At 34.6% G+C, this 17,081-nt stretch overlaps 1 protein-coding gene across 1 annotated transcript in view; it reads left to right on the top strand.

The window, feature by feature from the left end:
* The window catches only part of LOC126973107 (phosphatidate cytidylyltransferase, photoreceptor-specific), a 39,750-nt gene extending 25,362 nt beyond the window's left edge, over positions 1-14,388 (top strand). The window contains exons 8-11 of the mRNA XM_050820249.1: positions 2,401-2,553; positions 3,243-3,371; positions 5,455-5,589; positions 7,767-14,388. Coding sequence (XP_050676206.1) covers positions 2,401-2,553; positions 3,243-3,371; positions 5,455-5,589; positions 7,767-7,859 — 510 coding nt within the window. The 3' untranslated portion in view covers positions 7,860-14,388. The remainder of the gene's footprint in view (positions 1-2,400; positions 2,554-3,242; positions 3,372-5,454; positions 5,590-7,766) is intronic.
* Positions 14,389-17,081: the final 2,693 nt, after the last annotated feature.

Genomic DNA, 17,081 nt, shown 5'->3' on the forward strand with positions numbered 1-17,081 from the left:
TTGATGCGTGCATCCTTGATGATCGTCCGAATGCTGAATGAATTCACCATGTGCTTACATGCCTTGCATTACCCGTGGGAGGCTCCTTTGCACAGGATGCCGGCTAGATTATGGATACCATAACGGCACCTATCTCTATAGTATCTGCCGTGAAGCAGTAATGTGTAAGCGTTATTGTGTTTTGGTCTGAAGGGCGCCGGCGTGAAATCACTGGGCAAATGAGCTCAGAATTTTTGGGTTTTTCAAGAATCCTGAGCGGCACTGTATTAAAATGCGCAGGGCGTATCAATTACCATCAGCTGAACGCCCTGTTGGGAGATCGGTATAGCAGACATCTACCCTTATTGCTTGACTAGATCAGAGAAAGCTATAGAAATAGTGAATAACACCAAACAGTAACGATTACCTTTTTATTGGTAAGCTTCGCTTTAGGACAATTCTGTGGTGTTTAATCAGCCATTGCATTTTTCGCTTACGGTTGTGGATTCCGATATCCGTAAGTGGATTCTTTAAAATTAAAGAATCGACATTTCATCGCATGCCACAATTTGATCCAATATTCCTTCATTTCTGTATCGATTCAACAAGGCAACACAACTTCCAAGATGCGTTTCTTTCTGTAGAGCAGTCAAATCATGAGGCACCCATTTGTCATATTTCTTTTTAATTTATTGATTTGACACAAATGAGTCAATATTATTGGTAAGGTAATGTTAAACCATGCCGCTAATTCCTGGGTTGTTTGGCTCAGATAGGCTTCCAGCATATCTTTCAATAAATTGTTATTCACCTGTGTATGCGGTTCGTGCACACGTGGTTCGTTCTTCAAACAAAAGTTTTCATCACGAAAGCGTTTACACCAAAATCGCACGGTGCGTTCATTAGCAGTCCTCTCTCCAAACGCAACATTGATATTGCGAGCTGTTTCTGCCGCGTTAGTTCCGCGTCGGAACTCGTATTTATAAATCACTCGAATTTTCCAAGTATCCATGTATCTTGTTTTAGCTGAATAAAAAAAAAAAACAGCTGAAAGTCTATAATCGAATGTTGCACATTTTTTAAAAGAAGAACTACATTGGTACCATGTGATAAAAGTTTCACTCAAAATTCTCAAACCATGAAGGTTCCATGTCAATTCGAAGTACCTATTACAATAAAACGGCAATTTCATACTTTAACCCCTATTATTATAAGTAAATTTTACTAGTTTCTGTTGCAATATGAAGCTGAAAATACAAATTATTAGAAGAAATCTCGTAATTATATCTACGTACCTAAAGGACTCCATATTATTTAAGAACTTATTTGTTGATCGAAAATGCGAAGATGAATTATTGCTCCTTGGAAACAAGGCGTCAAGTCTCCACTGGCTTGCTGATAATATTCAAATTCAAATATTTTTATTCAAAATAGGATTTAAAATCACTTATTGACCGTCAAAAACTACCACCCATTCAAAAGAGACTGCCTCAGACCTGAGAAGAATGGGTGCAAAACTCAGCGGGCTTTTTTTTAAAATATAAAATATGGATTACAATGTGATATCGTACAATAAACATTTATAATTAAAGAGCCTGAGGGTGTTCGCTTTATTCCCAGTCCGTGGTGTCATTAAGAAATCGTTTATGCTATAATAACCTTTCCCACACAAACGTTTTTTAACAATTCTTTTAAATTTCGTAACACATTTGCTTTGTACATTTTCTGGGATCATATTGTAGAAGCATATACATCGCCCAACAAAAGACTTACTAACTCGACCCAACCGAGTAGTAGGCATAACAAGTTTATGTTTGTTCCTCGTGTTAACATTATGAATGTCACAGTTTCTAGAAAATTCCTCAATGTGCTTATGAACATACAGAACATTATCAAAAATGTATTGAGAAGCAACCGTGAAAATGTTTATTTCTATAAATTTTTCTCTTAATGATTCTTTAGGACCTAGGTTATAAATCGCAACTAAAGTATACTAATCTCGCCGTATCTATGTCAGTTAACCGTCTAATTTTCATAACCGCATATGCTGCAGAACTTAGCTTTATCACCACCAATATTAATAGTTCGGATAAATACATTATACAACAGAATATATGAGTACTAGTAAATACAGATCATATAACTTGTAGTTTAGAAAAATAGGATGTGACATCACTTATTGAAAGTCAAAAACTACCACCCATTCCAAAACAAAGCCTCAGACCTGAGAAGAATGGCCGCAACAATAGTAATGTTCTTATATTACTTATTAGCAAAAAAAAAATGTTATGCAACATAAATTAGTACGACTTGTAATTCATTAGCTTGTAACTTGTATTATTTTCTAGTATTATTAGTAAACTTACGCTATAGGTCTCCACTCGTCTTGTCCCTTATTGTCATAAATAAATGTTATTCCAGATTTCCTACATGATGTCTCAGTATCCGTACCTGGTGTGTCCCATCGAGTACTCCGAGGACCTGGGCCGAATGACGATGGACTGCGAGCCGTCTCTGCTGTTCAGACTGCAAGAGTACACCCCGCCGCAGTTCCTGCAGCCCGTCATGAAAGTGGTGAGTGCTGAGCAATTTTGTTCATTAGCGTAAGATAATTTACAGCTTAGAATAGAATGGAGATAATAATAATATTGACACCACTGACTTCTACTATATATCACTGGACTGGCGGTTGTCAAAGTGCTTTTGGCCTAGTTGGCCATGTAGCGAGCACAAAAGGGGATTCCTACCGGGATTCGAACCCGGGAGCTCTAGCTCAGTAGTCAGGGTCAATAACCATTCGGCTATATGGGTTGTCAGATGGTAGGGAGCACGTGGTCGATATTGTTTTGATTTTATTTGATCATGATTTCTTACGTTCATATTCTTTAAGACAGTTTTGACCAAGTAAGTGTGAGGCTTGACAAAATTTATGGCAACGAATGCTCAAGTTGTGTTGGTCTGGATTCTCATTATTTCTATGGACTCTACCTTGAGAGCCCATAATATGTATGGTGGATGAGACGTTTAATTGAGAATGTATTTTTTTACTTTCATTTTTAGTTGCATTCTAGTACTTGTAGTGAGATTGGATAGCTAAATAGCGATTTGACGTGATTCATCTACATTCGGCTTTACTTTTGTAAAGTTACATGGTGACTTGTTCCATTTTGAAACTCTTCAACAGTGATAAGCATTAAATTACTCTTTTGAATTAAATCAATTGTAATTAATAAGAATTAATAATAAGTACTTTTTGTTTTCAGTTTGGCCGGGAGAAGGTGAACATGTATCCGTTTATGATACACTCGCTTGCGCTCAGCATTTTCAGCTCCGTGATTGGACCGTTCGGTGGATTCTTCGCATCTGGATTCAAGCGGGCTTTCAAAATCAAGGTACTTTTTTAATACCAGTCATTAATATTTTCTAAATTGATTAACATTAAGACGTTTTCAATCAAATCACACACAATTCAGAAACAAATAGATTATGAGAGAGAAGAAACGGCGCAAAAAAACTCTTCCATCATTTCTCTCTTTTACCAATAGTACTAGTAATAGTATCAATTTGAACGTAACTAATTGCTTAAGACGATAATAAGATTATTATCGTCTGGGTGTAGATACACCCAGGCTGTGCTATCGTTAAGGATATATCCTTGGTTATGGTTAAGGTATCATAGGTAAATCTATATTGTAATACCTATTGGATCTAACTTTTGAGCTTCAGCGAATAAAATTATTCGGTAATATATCATCCCAATTAAATTTCGAGTACTCAAATATCCTATTTTTATAAATTGTCTATAATACTTCGCCCAGGTCGAGCAGATTCTGATTAAAAATAAGTTCTCCGACTTCAGCCCTGGCCCTTCGATGGTGCTATTAAATGGGCAGAATATTACCGCATTAGGAAAAGCTTGTAGTCGTTGTATGCAATAAACATGGACAGGAGATAACTGCCAACCCTCACAGGTTTCCTCTCTGACCATTGCTACTGAATAGGCACCGTTTTAAAATCAGTCTTATTAAATACCGCATTTGATAAATGTGGCTCTTCGGAACACTCCCCATTATTAGCTGTTTCACCTGATTCCTGCCGCCGAATTCCATCTTCGCACGACACGCCACAAGTAAGGATACCATTCCCACCATCTGGATGTGTGGCGGTCCTCTACAGTGCGGTTTTCAAGGAGCTTTCTTCCACGTACTACAAAGCTGTGGAATGGAATTCCTTGCGCGGTGTTTCCGGGACTATACGACATGGGTACCTTCAAAAAAAAGCGCGTACACCTTCCTTCAAGGCCGGCAACGCTCCTGTGATTCCTCTGGTCTTGCAAGAGAATGTGGGCGGCGGTGATCACCTTACACCAGGTGACCCGTACGCTCGTTTGTCCTCCTTTTACATAAAATAAAATAGATAATAAATAAGTCTCAGTCCGTACCAAAGACCGTCCGATGATGCGTGAACAATTTTGTTTTGCCATTGAGTTTTAGCTAGTGTTGTAACGTTCAAAATACTAAAGTTCTAATGCTAAGCGTGAATTACTGTTTTTACGACTTGTCAAATAAAATTGGTTACAGTGACAATAGATACGCTTTCCATTACCATCTTGCTGTACCTCCGTTAGAGATGTTCTTCTCTCTTGCATGCTTTGTCTATATGCTCGTATATTGTAAGTCCATGGTCCATATTCCAATTCAAATATTTTTAAATAGGATGTGACATCATTTATTGAAAGTCAAAAACTACCACTAAGAATGGGCGCAACAAACTAAGCGGTCTTTTTTTACATCGAAAAAATATATTTACAAAGTAATATTGTACAATTAAACTTATTATTTAATAACCTGAGGGCGGTCGTTCCTTTCCCAATCTGTGGTATCATTAAGAAAGTCATTTATGCTATAGTAACCTTTACCACACAAACGTTTTTTAACAATTCTTTTGAATAACGTAATACTTTTGTTTTTAATATTTTCTGGAATCTTGTTTTAATTGCATATACATCGCCCCACAAGACTCACTAACCCGACTTCGCCGAGTAGTAGGCATTATAAGTTTATGTCTATTCCTGGTGTTAACATTATGGTTATGACAGTTTCTAGCAAATTCACTTATGTGCCTGTTAACATACATTACATTATCAAGAATATATTGAGAAGCAACAATCAATCCCTGTTTCTATTCTTTTGTGAAGTCAATGAAAATCGGAAATATATCCTGCTGGAGTGTGAGGCCATTGCGCGAGGTGTCTTAAAGTCCTTATATTTAGAGGACTTAATCCTTCCAAATTTTTGAGGATTAGAATCCTCTAGGTGTAGACTCCTGTAAAAGCAATGACGATGTGATTTAACAGAGCAAGGTAAAACTTAATTTTCCACATTTCTGAGGGTATGAGAATAGATCAACGAGTTTATGAACTTCGTCAACCCCAAACATTAAAAAAAGAGGTTTATTAATTGAATTAATCCTCAGGACTTTGGTGATGTGATTCCTGGACACGGCGGTATAATGGACCGGTTCGACTGCCAGTTTCTGATGGCCACCTTCGTGAACGTCTACATTACCAGCTTCATTCGCACCGCCACGCCGCAGAAACTCTTGCAACAGGTTAGTGTTAATGTCGATGACTGATTCAACCAGTGGGAGGCTCCTTTGCAGAGGATGCTGGCTAGATTATGGGTACCACAACCTTGCCTTATTGCCGTGAAGCAGAAATGTGTAAGCATTATTGTGTTTCGGTCTGAAGGGCCCCGGAGTTAGTGAAATAACTGGGTAAATGAGACTTAACATCTTATGTCTCAAGGTGACGAGCGCAATTGTAGTGCCGCTCAGAACTTTTGGATTTTCAAGAATCCTGAGCAGCACTGCATTGTAATGGGCAGGGCGTATTAATAGTCATAAATAAATAACCAATTCTACATTCAACTCGAATCGCTCAAGTCATTCATAGTAGTAGTGGAATGCTTAAGCGCTTACTTAGTGATTTATATTGGCAATGGGTATATCCCGGATATGATTTATACTTTTATACGTAATCCTCGAAGCTGTAACTTTTCCTATGAAATTGAAAATTAATAGACTTAACTGTATGAGCTATGTTCGTCCGGGGCAGAACTGTTGTTGTTGTGTTTCGGTTGGAATGGTGTAGATTATTTTGTGATGCCATAACGTTGAGGATGCGTAATGATTATTAGACAAAATACAGTCTACCATTTGGCAGGTACCGGTCATATCGTTTCGACTCTCATTGAATTAACCGGTTAATATGAGTTACAATCTACTCCTTCCACATCAACGTGCACTCGGAAAGAAATAATGGATACAAGTCGATTTTAACCAGTAATAATCGTTGAATATTAAACCGTTTTCAAGCTTTAACTGCACCAGAAGAACACCACACATGCAGTTGGCTCATTTACCAATGTTTCTCAAAATTGTGATTTTTGAAGAACTTTCTACCACGTACTATCTGATAACAACATCGCCGCGGTGCTTAGATAATTGATACGTCTAGATAGTCTATTGCTGTTAAACAACCGATAAAAACAGGCCAGGATTAATACTTTAGTGTGAGTGACAAGCTACGTCTCACACTTGCGATTTGTATGTCACTTTGTGTCAATGCTCGTGAATTGCTCAAAATGGCGGTTAGTTATGTAATATTGCACGATTGCTCACGAGTGAAACAACTCATCTTTACTATGTAGCACTACACCTGGGGTCGTCCGCACGCAACCGATAGCCTTCTTTTTTTTTGGAGAGGAGGAAAATACGTATTGAAGACCCCGAACCGGGGCCCATATGTCGGGCTCGGGTGTCCGCTTAAGTGGTCACCCCCTACCGACTAAAACATCCTATATGCTGTTGTTAGCCCTGAAGGCTTTTACAGCGACATAGGACGTGGGCCGTGGAGGCCGCAAAGACTACGCAACTACAGTCGCGGGGCATCTCCTAAGGAGACTCGAACCTCGGGCCGGCTGTGTGCTTGTGGGAGCCCTACCGCTGTACTGTCCATTCCTTATATAGCACTCAACATCACACGATTAATGTCAATTTCGATGTCATGACAGTGACTATAATTGTTAACACATACTCATTTCAGACTAGATGTCAATACACTTTGTATGATACTTTGTGTTAGTGAGCGTGAAGTGCTCAAAATAGAGGTTAGTTCTAAACTCAAATTTTTTCGACGTTTTCACTGCTGTCAGAGTCTATCTAGGCATAAAAATTATCTAAGCCGCAGTGTTTCCAGGACAATACGAACAAGAGAATATAGGCGACGGTGATCACTTATCATCAGGTGACTGGTATGCTCGTTTGTCCTCCATATATGGCGATAAGTTTTTGTTGGATTGGATTAAGTTAGCTGTTTGAATCCAGCCATCGACCGAATTTTTTTTTTCTTTTTTTTATGAAAATAAGGGACGAGACGAGCCTGACGTTCAGCTGATGGTAATTGATACGCCCTGCCCATTACAATGCAGTGCCGCACAGGATTCTTGAAAAACCCAGAAAGTCTGAGCGGCACTACAACTGCGCTCTTCACCTTGAGACATAAGTTGTTAAGTCTCATTTGCCCAGTGATTTCAGTAGCTACGGATACCATCAGACTGAAACACAGTAATGCTTACACAGTACTGCTTCACGGTAGAAATAGGCGCCGTTGTGGTACCCATAAACTAGCCGGCATCCTGTGCAAGGGAGCCTCCCACTGGTGAGGTTATCTTAGGTATAGTAGTGTATAACCATTATGTACCTATACCTACATAATATTGTTTCAGGTTTACAACATGAAGCCAGAACAACAGCTGCAATTGTTCTATGCTTTGAAGGAATCGCTTGAGCACCGAAATATACTCAACACATTACCATAAATGTTGCAAGGGAAAACCTAGGTGTGTTTAGATTTGTGGGTAGTTTCACACTTGCTGACAAAATCAATTATATATTTGTTGATATTATTTAATTATTACTGCCAATTTTCGTTCATCATTGCTTAGAGTTTTTTCTTTGTTTTATTCGTGACAATGACAATACTTATTGTCAACGTTATAATTACTATTGGATTCGATTCTTAAAATGTATTTGCTATATTTATGGATCAATTTTTATCATTAAGTGTGAAATTGCGGAGACTCGGTTTAATTTTATGAGGACAAAGTACAAAAATCTGTATTATTCAATAATATAAACAATTTGTTAAGTTTTTAAAGTGATAACCCTTACTTCTAGGATAAATACACAAATAAAATTTGAAAACAACATTTTATGAACGATGCGGGACTCGAACTTCATACAGATAAAGACAAGAGCCACATCTCAAATCAATTTCCTAATATGCAAATATTGGGGTTGACCAAGTTATCAACTGTAAAGTAGATCCTGAACAAAGCATACAAGATTTTATGAAGATGCGTCACTCGAACGGTTGGCTCAGTTGGCAGAGCACTCGCACGAAACGCGAGAGGTCGGGGGTTCGAGGCCCGCATCGTTCACAAAACTTTTTTTCACATTTTATTTGTGTATTTATTAATTGATTATGTTTTAACATTTTCAGATAGGGTCAAAATATTGATCAGTTTAAAATTTATATGTTTTAGTATGTCTTTAGCAGCTTAGTCAAATTAAAACCTTAGGTTTTTATATAATTTTATTATTGTAATGTGTTTTCATAAAAAAATCCGAGTGTGAACTTAGAGTGCGAAATATTATTCTAGTCTTTAATGTGCAATCATTTCTCGATTCAAGACAAACTAATGGATATAATTCACTTTCAATTTAAAATTCATCATCAAATATTATATTAATATCTACGGTTTATGAATTTTACGCAGCCGTTGAGAATATAACTATTAACCGGCGAAGTTTAAAAGTATATTGTCCGCCATTTTGGTTCTATGCACTATGGCCACGGAATAAAGGAATTATAAATAATTATAGAACTGTGTTAAACTTACTGCTTGCTCTATTTATATGTTAGGGATTTGTCTGTGTTTAGATTCGATGTTGTAGTTTAGTTAGGAAATGTCTCGAATTATACGAAATGTTTTGTTGTATGTATTATTTAAGATTGTTGATGTGTTGTTTTATGTTTTCGTTATACGTTATGTATGATTACAACTCATGATGAAAGTTGAATTATTTCAGACTTCGTCCAAAATACATAAGTATTTAATATCTTATATTGTTATTAAATCTGATTGTGTACTAATTTATTAGTTACTAGCGGAACAATAATATTCTATTATTTATTAATACAGTTTTACTCACGTTTAATCGGTGTCGGTACCGACTAGTTTCGGACAATTCGGAGATCCTTCATCAGGGTGAGTGTGGTAGGTTGGAAATAAGTGTTACAAAACGCGTCTCGCAATAGCCCGTAGTGCCGATGATCACGTTGTGGAAATTGTGAGTACATTTTGTGCACCCGTGGACACCAATAGTGATACAGTGTCAGTGATGCAGTGCTCATCTTAACCACTGGCAGTAAGAGGTGGGACGTTATCGCGATCCCACCACACTCACCCTAATTAAGGACCTCGGAAAGGTCCGAAACTAGTCGGTACCGACACCGATCAAACGTGAGTAATGCTGTATTTATAAATAATTTAATAATGACTCACGAAAGTTTTAATAATTTAATAATATTCTAGTTTGAATTTAACTGTAGTAGATTCGTTTGTACACTGTTTCCGCTAGAGGCGCTGTACAATTTCCTTAACAAATATTTAAGTTCTTTGCAATTAGGAAAATTCACGGTGAAGGTACTGTTTTTGCCTGTAAGATATTGCGTTTACCTTCACTCTATGTTTATTTGCGTCTGACACCAAAGACCAAGGCCTTGGTCACTTGGTAATTAATGATTTGGTGTAAGTGTGAATTAATATAAATTACATACTTTTGTAAATGGTTTCAAGTACCAAGTACCCACCATTAAATGGGATAGAAAATCTACATCTGCGATGCCTGTACGGAAATGTAACAATTGCAATTTTATTTAATATTTTTTAAAGTAAACACGTTTTTGTTTCTAGTTTTAAATGCTGTCAAGTGTGTTCGTGGAAACTCTATTTCTTTTTCTAGGGAATAATACATTTTTGTATTAAATTAGTTAAATCCCAGAAGTCAAGTCTGTTTATCAAAATTATCCGATACGATTCCTAAATTCAGACTTGTCGTTTATTAATACTTATTTAACTAAATAAATTTTGTCAAAAAACAAAAAATTAAAATTACTCTTAAACATTCCAAAGTTTTATAAGAAATTCATTTGACCGTTGACTGTACCAAATCTAAATTTTAATATTGCACGGATTTTCAGGATGTGGAGTGAACAGGGAATGCATTATTGATGCTTTAGTGTTTAGATTTCTGACCGAATTTAACTGCATTTTGTGCTAAATTTACTCTCTCTACATCTATTTTTATAAGAATTTATTATTTGATATGACGAGTAATTTTATTTTGCAGTTGTTTCACGCTGTTTGGAGATATCTATAATATAAAGTTACCTTTTGACGGTAAGTTCTAAGGAGCTCGCCTGCAAATAATTGTAACACAGTGATTGTCTCGGAAATAATAAAAAAACAGCGGATACTTATAAAATTATTTCAAGTGTCAATTATAAGATATATATTTCAAATATACACGTACGCCATTATTAAGTAACTATCGACTATACTTTTAGCACCAACGTGTCGTTACAGGACTACATTGCGGTGACTTTAATGGTCTTTATCCATTTTTTTTTTGGATTTTATGGCCTGGTAACGAGACCTTTAAGCCACGTCTTTTTTCGGTCACTTTCGCTTTGAGAGCGCTTCACGACTGTTCACTAACTTTTAAATGTTATTTACTGTACTCTTTATGTCGTTATCCATTCTTATGTATTAATTATGTATATATCCCACCTCATATAAAGAATCAATGATAAATTGTCGTGAAAGTGTTTCAAAAATTAACCCTGTTTTCATACACAGGGTGATTTTTCAAGTCGACTGTGGTGGGCCTAATCCGAAATTATGAGCATTACCGAAAAAATTCAGAGGCTTATCGGGCTTGTACATATGATATTGAATAAAACACTCCGCTTGAAGGTAGGCTGTGGTGTATCAAATTAGCTGTTATAGTTGAAGTTTAAGTCACAATTAACTTTAACAGTCACGCTGACTTTAACAGAGACTGCGAAATGTGTTACACCTTAAAGTTAAAAAGTGAAATATCAAGTGAATATCGAATATATATTTGAAACTTTACACAGGTCGCTATTTAGCTATTTAACATTAAAAATAGCTTTGACCGCCGAAGATTGGACAGTTAAAGTTAGGACGTCATCTAAAAATTTTCAAAAAGTGCAACACATTTTTGCTCAACTGGCACTTTAACTTGTTTGTTATTAGTATTTTCATTGACTAACGCGATTGTTACAGATTTAAATAAAACACTTTTGAAGGATTAAAACGCCTGTAATAGTAACTGTTTTCACATTAGATTTTTGCTACATCTGTACAGCAAATACCACCTTCGAGGCAATAAATGGCGCTAAACTTCATAATGACAGCTATGACAAATACTATCTTTGACGCATTTCATCTGCAGTCCCACTGAAAACGAGATCTTGTATAGTCTTGAAACATCGGGTTAACTAAAATAAAAATGTAACGTTACACAAAAATCAAATGTAAAAACTGTTACAATTAAACGCGTTTTAATCCTTTTAAAGTGTTGTGTAGACGCGTTTTCGCGCGAAAATTTGACGTGTGCCGCCATATTAGAAGAATTGTCACTAAGCCAAATTACTAGTATTTATCTAACCTATGTTCACTCTGTACACAAAGGAGTTTATGGGTCTATTGTAAGTAATTAAAACTGATACAATGTTAATATCCGATGAGTCACAAACGTACCTACAATCTTTACGTACTTCACTCCGTTTTTGTTATAAATAAGCCCTTATTTCTGTTTCGTTATATGCGATTTTTCATGCAAAAAACTACTTCGTACTAAATCATATTTAGTTACTGATTAAAATATAGTAGTAATAGTCTTAACTAAAGTTTTTAACATTTTCACAAGTTTGCCAACGAGTATTAAATTTGTAGTTATTTTTAAGTTATTATAAATACTATTACAATAATCGCCTAACTCAATACAAGACGTTTTATAACTAATAGAGTATTTTATTATTTCCGGCCATAATTTTGTTAGGTATAAATTATTTATTTCAAATGTAATTAAAATTGGAAAACATAACAAGAAAAAATAAATTAAATAAATTTTGCAATAATTAATAATTAGATCATCACTGAATATCAGCTATATTTATACTTTTGTGGTTTTTAATTTTATAGTATGGATCGATATTGAGAAAATATAACACTACAACATAAACTACATCATTACCACCGATACAGCACACCAAATTAATTGTTTTTATATTTTGTAACAAATCAGATTCTTAACATATTAATGATTTTTATAAATAGCATTAACGGAAATTTATTGCTGTTTAAAATGTTATAAATGCTAATCTTTAGCGTTAATTTCGCTAATTTTCACAAAATCACTTCAACACGTGTTACGCCTCTAATAAACATCGTCAGGAACTGTTGTTTTTCCAAACGCTGAAACGAAAGCTGAGCGGAGTTTTCTAAAGATTTCATTAACACTTTAAATAATCATAGTTTTTCACTAAGTATGAGCAAGAATTCGTTAAAATGTTTTCTTCTTCTGTCTTGGTTAGTTGTAGAAAACTATTTGATTGAATTTGATTCAATATTTACAAAGAGTAATAATAAAATTCTCAACACAGTTTCTAAATGAAATATTGATGATAGCTTAACTAATTAATATTTTATTCATTTAATATTACATTTGATTTAATTTTTGACTCCACGAGAAAATACCGATCTAAAATATGTCGTAGATTTAATATAAAATAATTAATAAAAATCTGAATCACATTTAGTTATAGCGTGGTGGTGTTAGTATTAATAATTTGATTGTTATGTAAATTGTTATTTGCTGTTCGTTGATTGGTTAATCGCCGTGTTTATTTATAGAGTACCGCACTAATGTTGATACTTTTGACACTGACTTTAACGGGTATTATTTTATATTCTGTCCTCATGCTAATGATGCGAGATGTTATAGTTCCGAAGTTTCACTATAGAGGGCGGAATGTATGACTGGGATTGTAATAAACGATATTTTATATATATATGTAATAACCATAATTACTACTGTATTATATTTATTTCTGCTAACTTGCTTTTACTATTGTTTTTTCTTGTGTATTGTCGCTTCTTTTAAAAAAAACGTGATTTTTACTTTTGATGTTTTCAAGACATTTTGGGAGAAAATCGTCTCAAATAACCTTCAATTTGTCAAAAGTGTTGTAAACGCGTTTTGGTAACAGTATCTACCGTATAGCTATTAACTTGATTCGCAATTTCTGTGATCATCTGCACCTCAAATAACTTTAATTTTAAGACAATCACTATTATATATAATAATACTATTATGAATGTTAATAGCTGCGTGTTCTGATACATACTATTATGTATGAAGTGTTTATGACGTCATTATAGACGAAAGAAGATCAAAGATAAAAGCGCAAGTCTTGGATTTTTTTTTTTTATTTCATTAATTATTCCAATTCAACGTCTATGATTATAAACAAAAGGAAATAATAATTTAATAGGATTAAAAGTTTATCGCGAAGAGAATACTCAAGGCATGCTTTTTTGTCTGCGGATCTTAGCAACTTGGTACTGTTTGTTCGACAATTACTAAACGCTTGTTAACTAATAATATCCTATTATTTAATAATTATAATAGATACCTCAAGAGTTTGCCGCTGCGTGAGCGTGTTGTAAATGATCTGATATATTGTAATTTATTGAGTGATTATGATTAAATGCAGGTTTTTTTTAATCTATCGCCAAAGGTGCAGCGACGAAGTAGTATTGACGATGTTGCCTTCTCCCTTGCACGTGTTTACCCGTTTACAATATTTACCCTGATTTCATTATAATAAAGATATATTTGTGGTATTAAGTTTATATGTTATTTAAAGAATGCCTGCGGGAAATATTACTCGTTATGGTACAACATTTTTTTTTTATATTTCAAGTCCAAAAGCCATTGATGTATTTCTACTTTTATCTATTATATATTTATTAATACTACTAAAATTAAGTGTCTTTATGTTATTGCTAAATGTTGTCTATCATCTTTCCATTATTTGTAGAATTTAAGATATTTCGATCTAAAGATGTCTACGAATGATCTATATAATATTGATACGTACGTAATTCTATAGTATATAGTCGTTGTGTTAATTATAAATTATTATTTGTGATGCGGTTTATCGTGATTAGGTAAATAAAGTGATACCTAGAATATTGGTTTTGATTTTGGTAAATTAATAATGAGTTAAACTTAATAAACTCAAATTCTTGCAAGGAAAAGATAGTCTGTATATTATGACTTGGGCCAAGTCATCGTTTCGGGCGGGAGTTGCATTGAAAAACGCATATTGTCACATGATCAAGCTAAAAACATTTTATTTCATGGCCTTTACCAGATGGAAGAAGAGTCCTTTAAGATACATATCGCCTACAGCAATCTATTACTTAAGACGGTGATAGTAATGTCACAAGTACTTAATTCCTTGCGGAACGACCGTGAACATTCATAATAAATTTATAAATAATTGACATGGCCTTTTTTTATCATCAACCATCTACATCTTGGTAAGTGACACATGTGCCCCATGCAGATATGGTATCTGCATATGTCAGAAACCATGTGCATGTGTTAGTAAGAACTATAGCAGTATCTATAAACACATTAGGTAAGTCTTCTTATTCCGTTTTTCTAAGAGATCACCGCCGCCTATATTATTTTGCAACCTCACAGGAGCGTTGCGAGCCTTTAGGGTAACCAAGTTGTAATATTTATGAAACTGTTGTGTAATAAGGGCTATCTCTTGACGACCTGTATAGCCGAGTGGTTAGCGATCCTACCTAATAAGCTAAGTCCCGGGTTCGAATCCCGGTAGGTGCAAGCATTTATATGATGAATATGGATGTTTGTTTCCGAGTCATGGATGTTAAAATGTATTTATGTATGTTTATATGAATTTATGTATGTTTAAGTAAGTATATTGTATTAAATATATCATTGTCTTGTAACCCATAACACAGGCTATATATGCTTAACTTGGGGCAAGATAATTTGTGTAAAAAGTGGGTCAATATTATTATTATTATTATCTCGGTTTCGCCTCGTGTGATAAATCCACATTCGTGTTTTAATACCTAATTATCAACAGTTGCATAGAAGACCTTATCTACACCCAGAATATGAATCCTCTAAAAGATTCTGGAACAGTTAGCTTACTGCTAACATTAAAATCACCAGTCCTAGTAGTAACCTAATATCATTCATTACTGATTATATACAAATAAACTAAGTAAATATTAATGAAACAATTATTTATTTTAGTAGTAATTTACATTTTGTACAGTGCAATAATTAAAATTCACTCGAATATAATGTTCTTTTGCAGCGTTTAAATGAATCGCTCATTTTTTGTAAACAAAACAATAAAAATATCGAAGAAAAATGGCGGGGAATCGAATAACCTACTTTTTTTACGGCGCGCGACGTTCTGGTAGTGCGGAACGCGCGTAAACGAAAATGTTCTTTTTTTGAAATTCATACAGATACCACGCATCGAGCAATAACAATGTGGCTGTCTGCTGAAACTCTTCGCGCATGAAGGGATCGAAAAAAAAACATAGGAGTGTTGCTATGAAATTCAGTACAACATTACAACACTCGTTTGGATGATGTAATGGTTATTAGAACATTGGGTGTTTTAATGTTGGCAATAAGCTAACTGTTTCAGAATCTTTAATAGAGGATTTAAAGCATGGGTGTAGATAAAGACTTAAAAACATCGTCGCAAGATGTTTGTTACAATGTTGAAGGAGGTTGCTTCTGAGTCAACGGACCCAAATTCAAGGACCTCAGTAGTTTCAAAATATATATGGTATACCGGTGGTGGTCTTCGAAGAAACAGCTAAATCATAAGTACGCAATGGAATCGATAATAAACATATATTTTGTCTAACATGACGATCTGGGGAAGATAATAATTTGACCGATACTAACGATCATAACAGTTTACATTTTAAAGAGTCTTATAATCAACGAAGGTGGTCCTACTTTCGCCGCAGGCCCCACAAGCGGAAGAGACGGCTGAAGCAGATATTCATCATAGTTCTAGTAAAGTAATTAATGTAATAATACATAAAAACTAGATTTATAAACTAAATGATTTGAAATGATGATATTTTGGCTTGTGTTTGAACTCTTAATCAACAACACTACACATCACACAATCGGCGAGCATGGTAACTGAAGGTTTCGCGAGTAAAGCAATGGTGGACTTCAGCGGGAGAAATTACTCCTCGGAATACTCGCCTTATTTGCATTATTAGATATTCAACCAGCCCACTGTAATAGGCGCCACTAGCTTTATTTGTGGCAGAATTGCCGACCGTATAAATGGTATTCCCAATCGTATACGGGACGTTCGTCTTAAGGTATTCTAACAATAGCATCCCAATTCATTATTATTATTGTTTATTTCTTAGGGACAACAAACAGTTCACACAATACATTTTACAATTTCAAAGAAGGTACAGTAGATATTAAATTAATTTCTAGTGAGAACCCACACAATTATCCACAAGTTAATAATATAGTTACTAGTATCTAATACATGATGAATAAAAAAGTTTAACATTAATTAAAGTGATATATATGTACATACAAAAAAAGGAAAGAAATACAAAATTAGACGTCTTAAAATTAAATTATTTACAAAACTACAATACATTTAATCAAAAGAGTTACCTAATGAGATTTAACATAAAAAAAAAATTAATTCAATTCACTTAAAATGTAATTTACTTGCTTTTTAAATTTTGTTTTATATTCATATATGTATAGTTTATAATAAATTATAAATTTTAAATACGATACTCAGTAAAATATCAAATTCGTTTGTCTCAGTGTGCAGT

Source organism: Leptidea sinapis, chromosome 28, assembly GCF_905404315.1.
Source record: "Leptidea sinapis chromosome 28, ilLepSina1.1, whole genome shotgun sequence".
NCBI lineage: Eukaryota > Metazoa > Arthropoda > Insecta > Lepidoptera > Pieridae > Leptidea > Leptidea sinapis.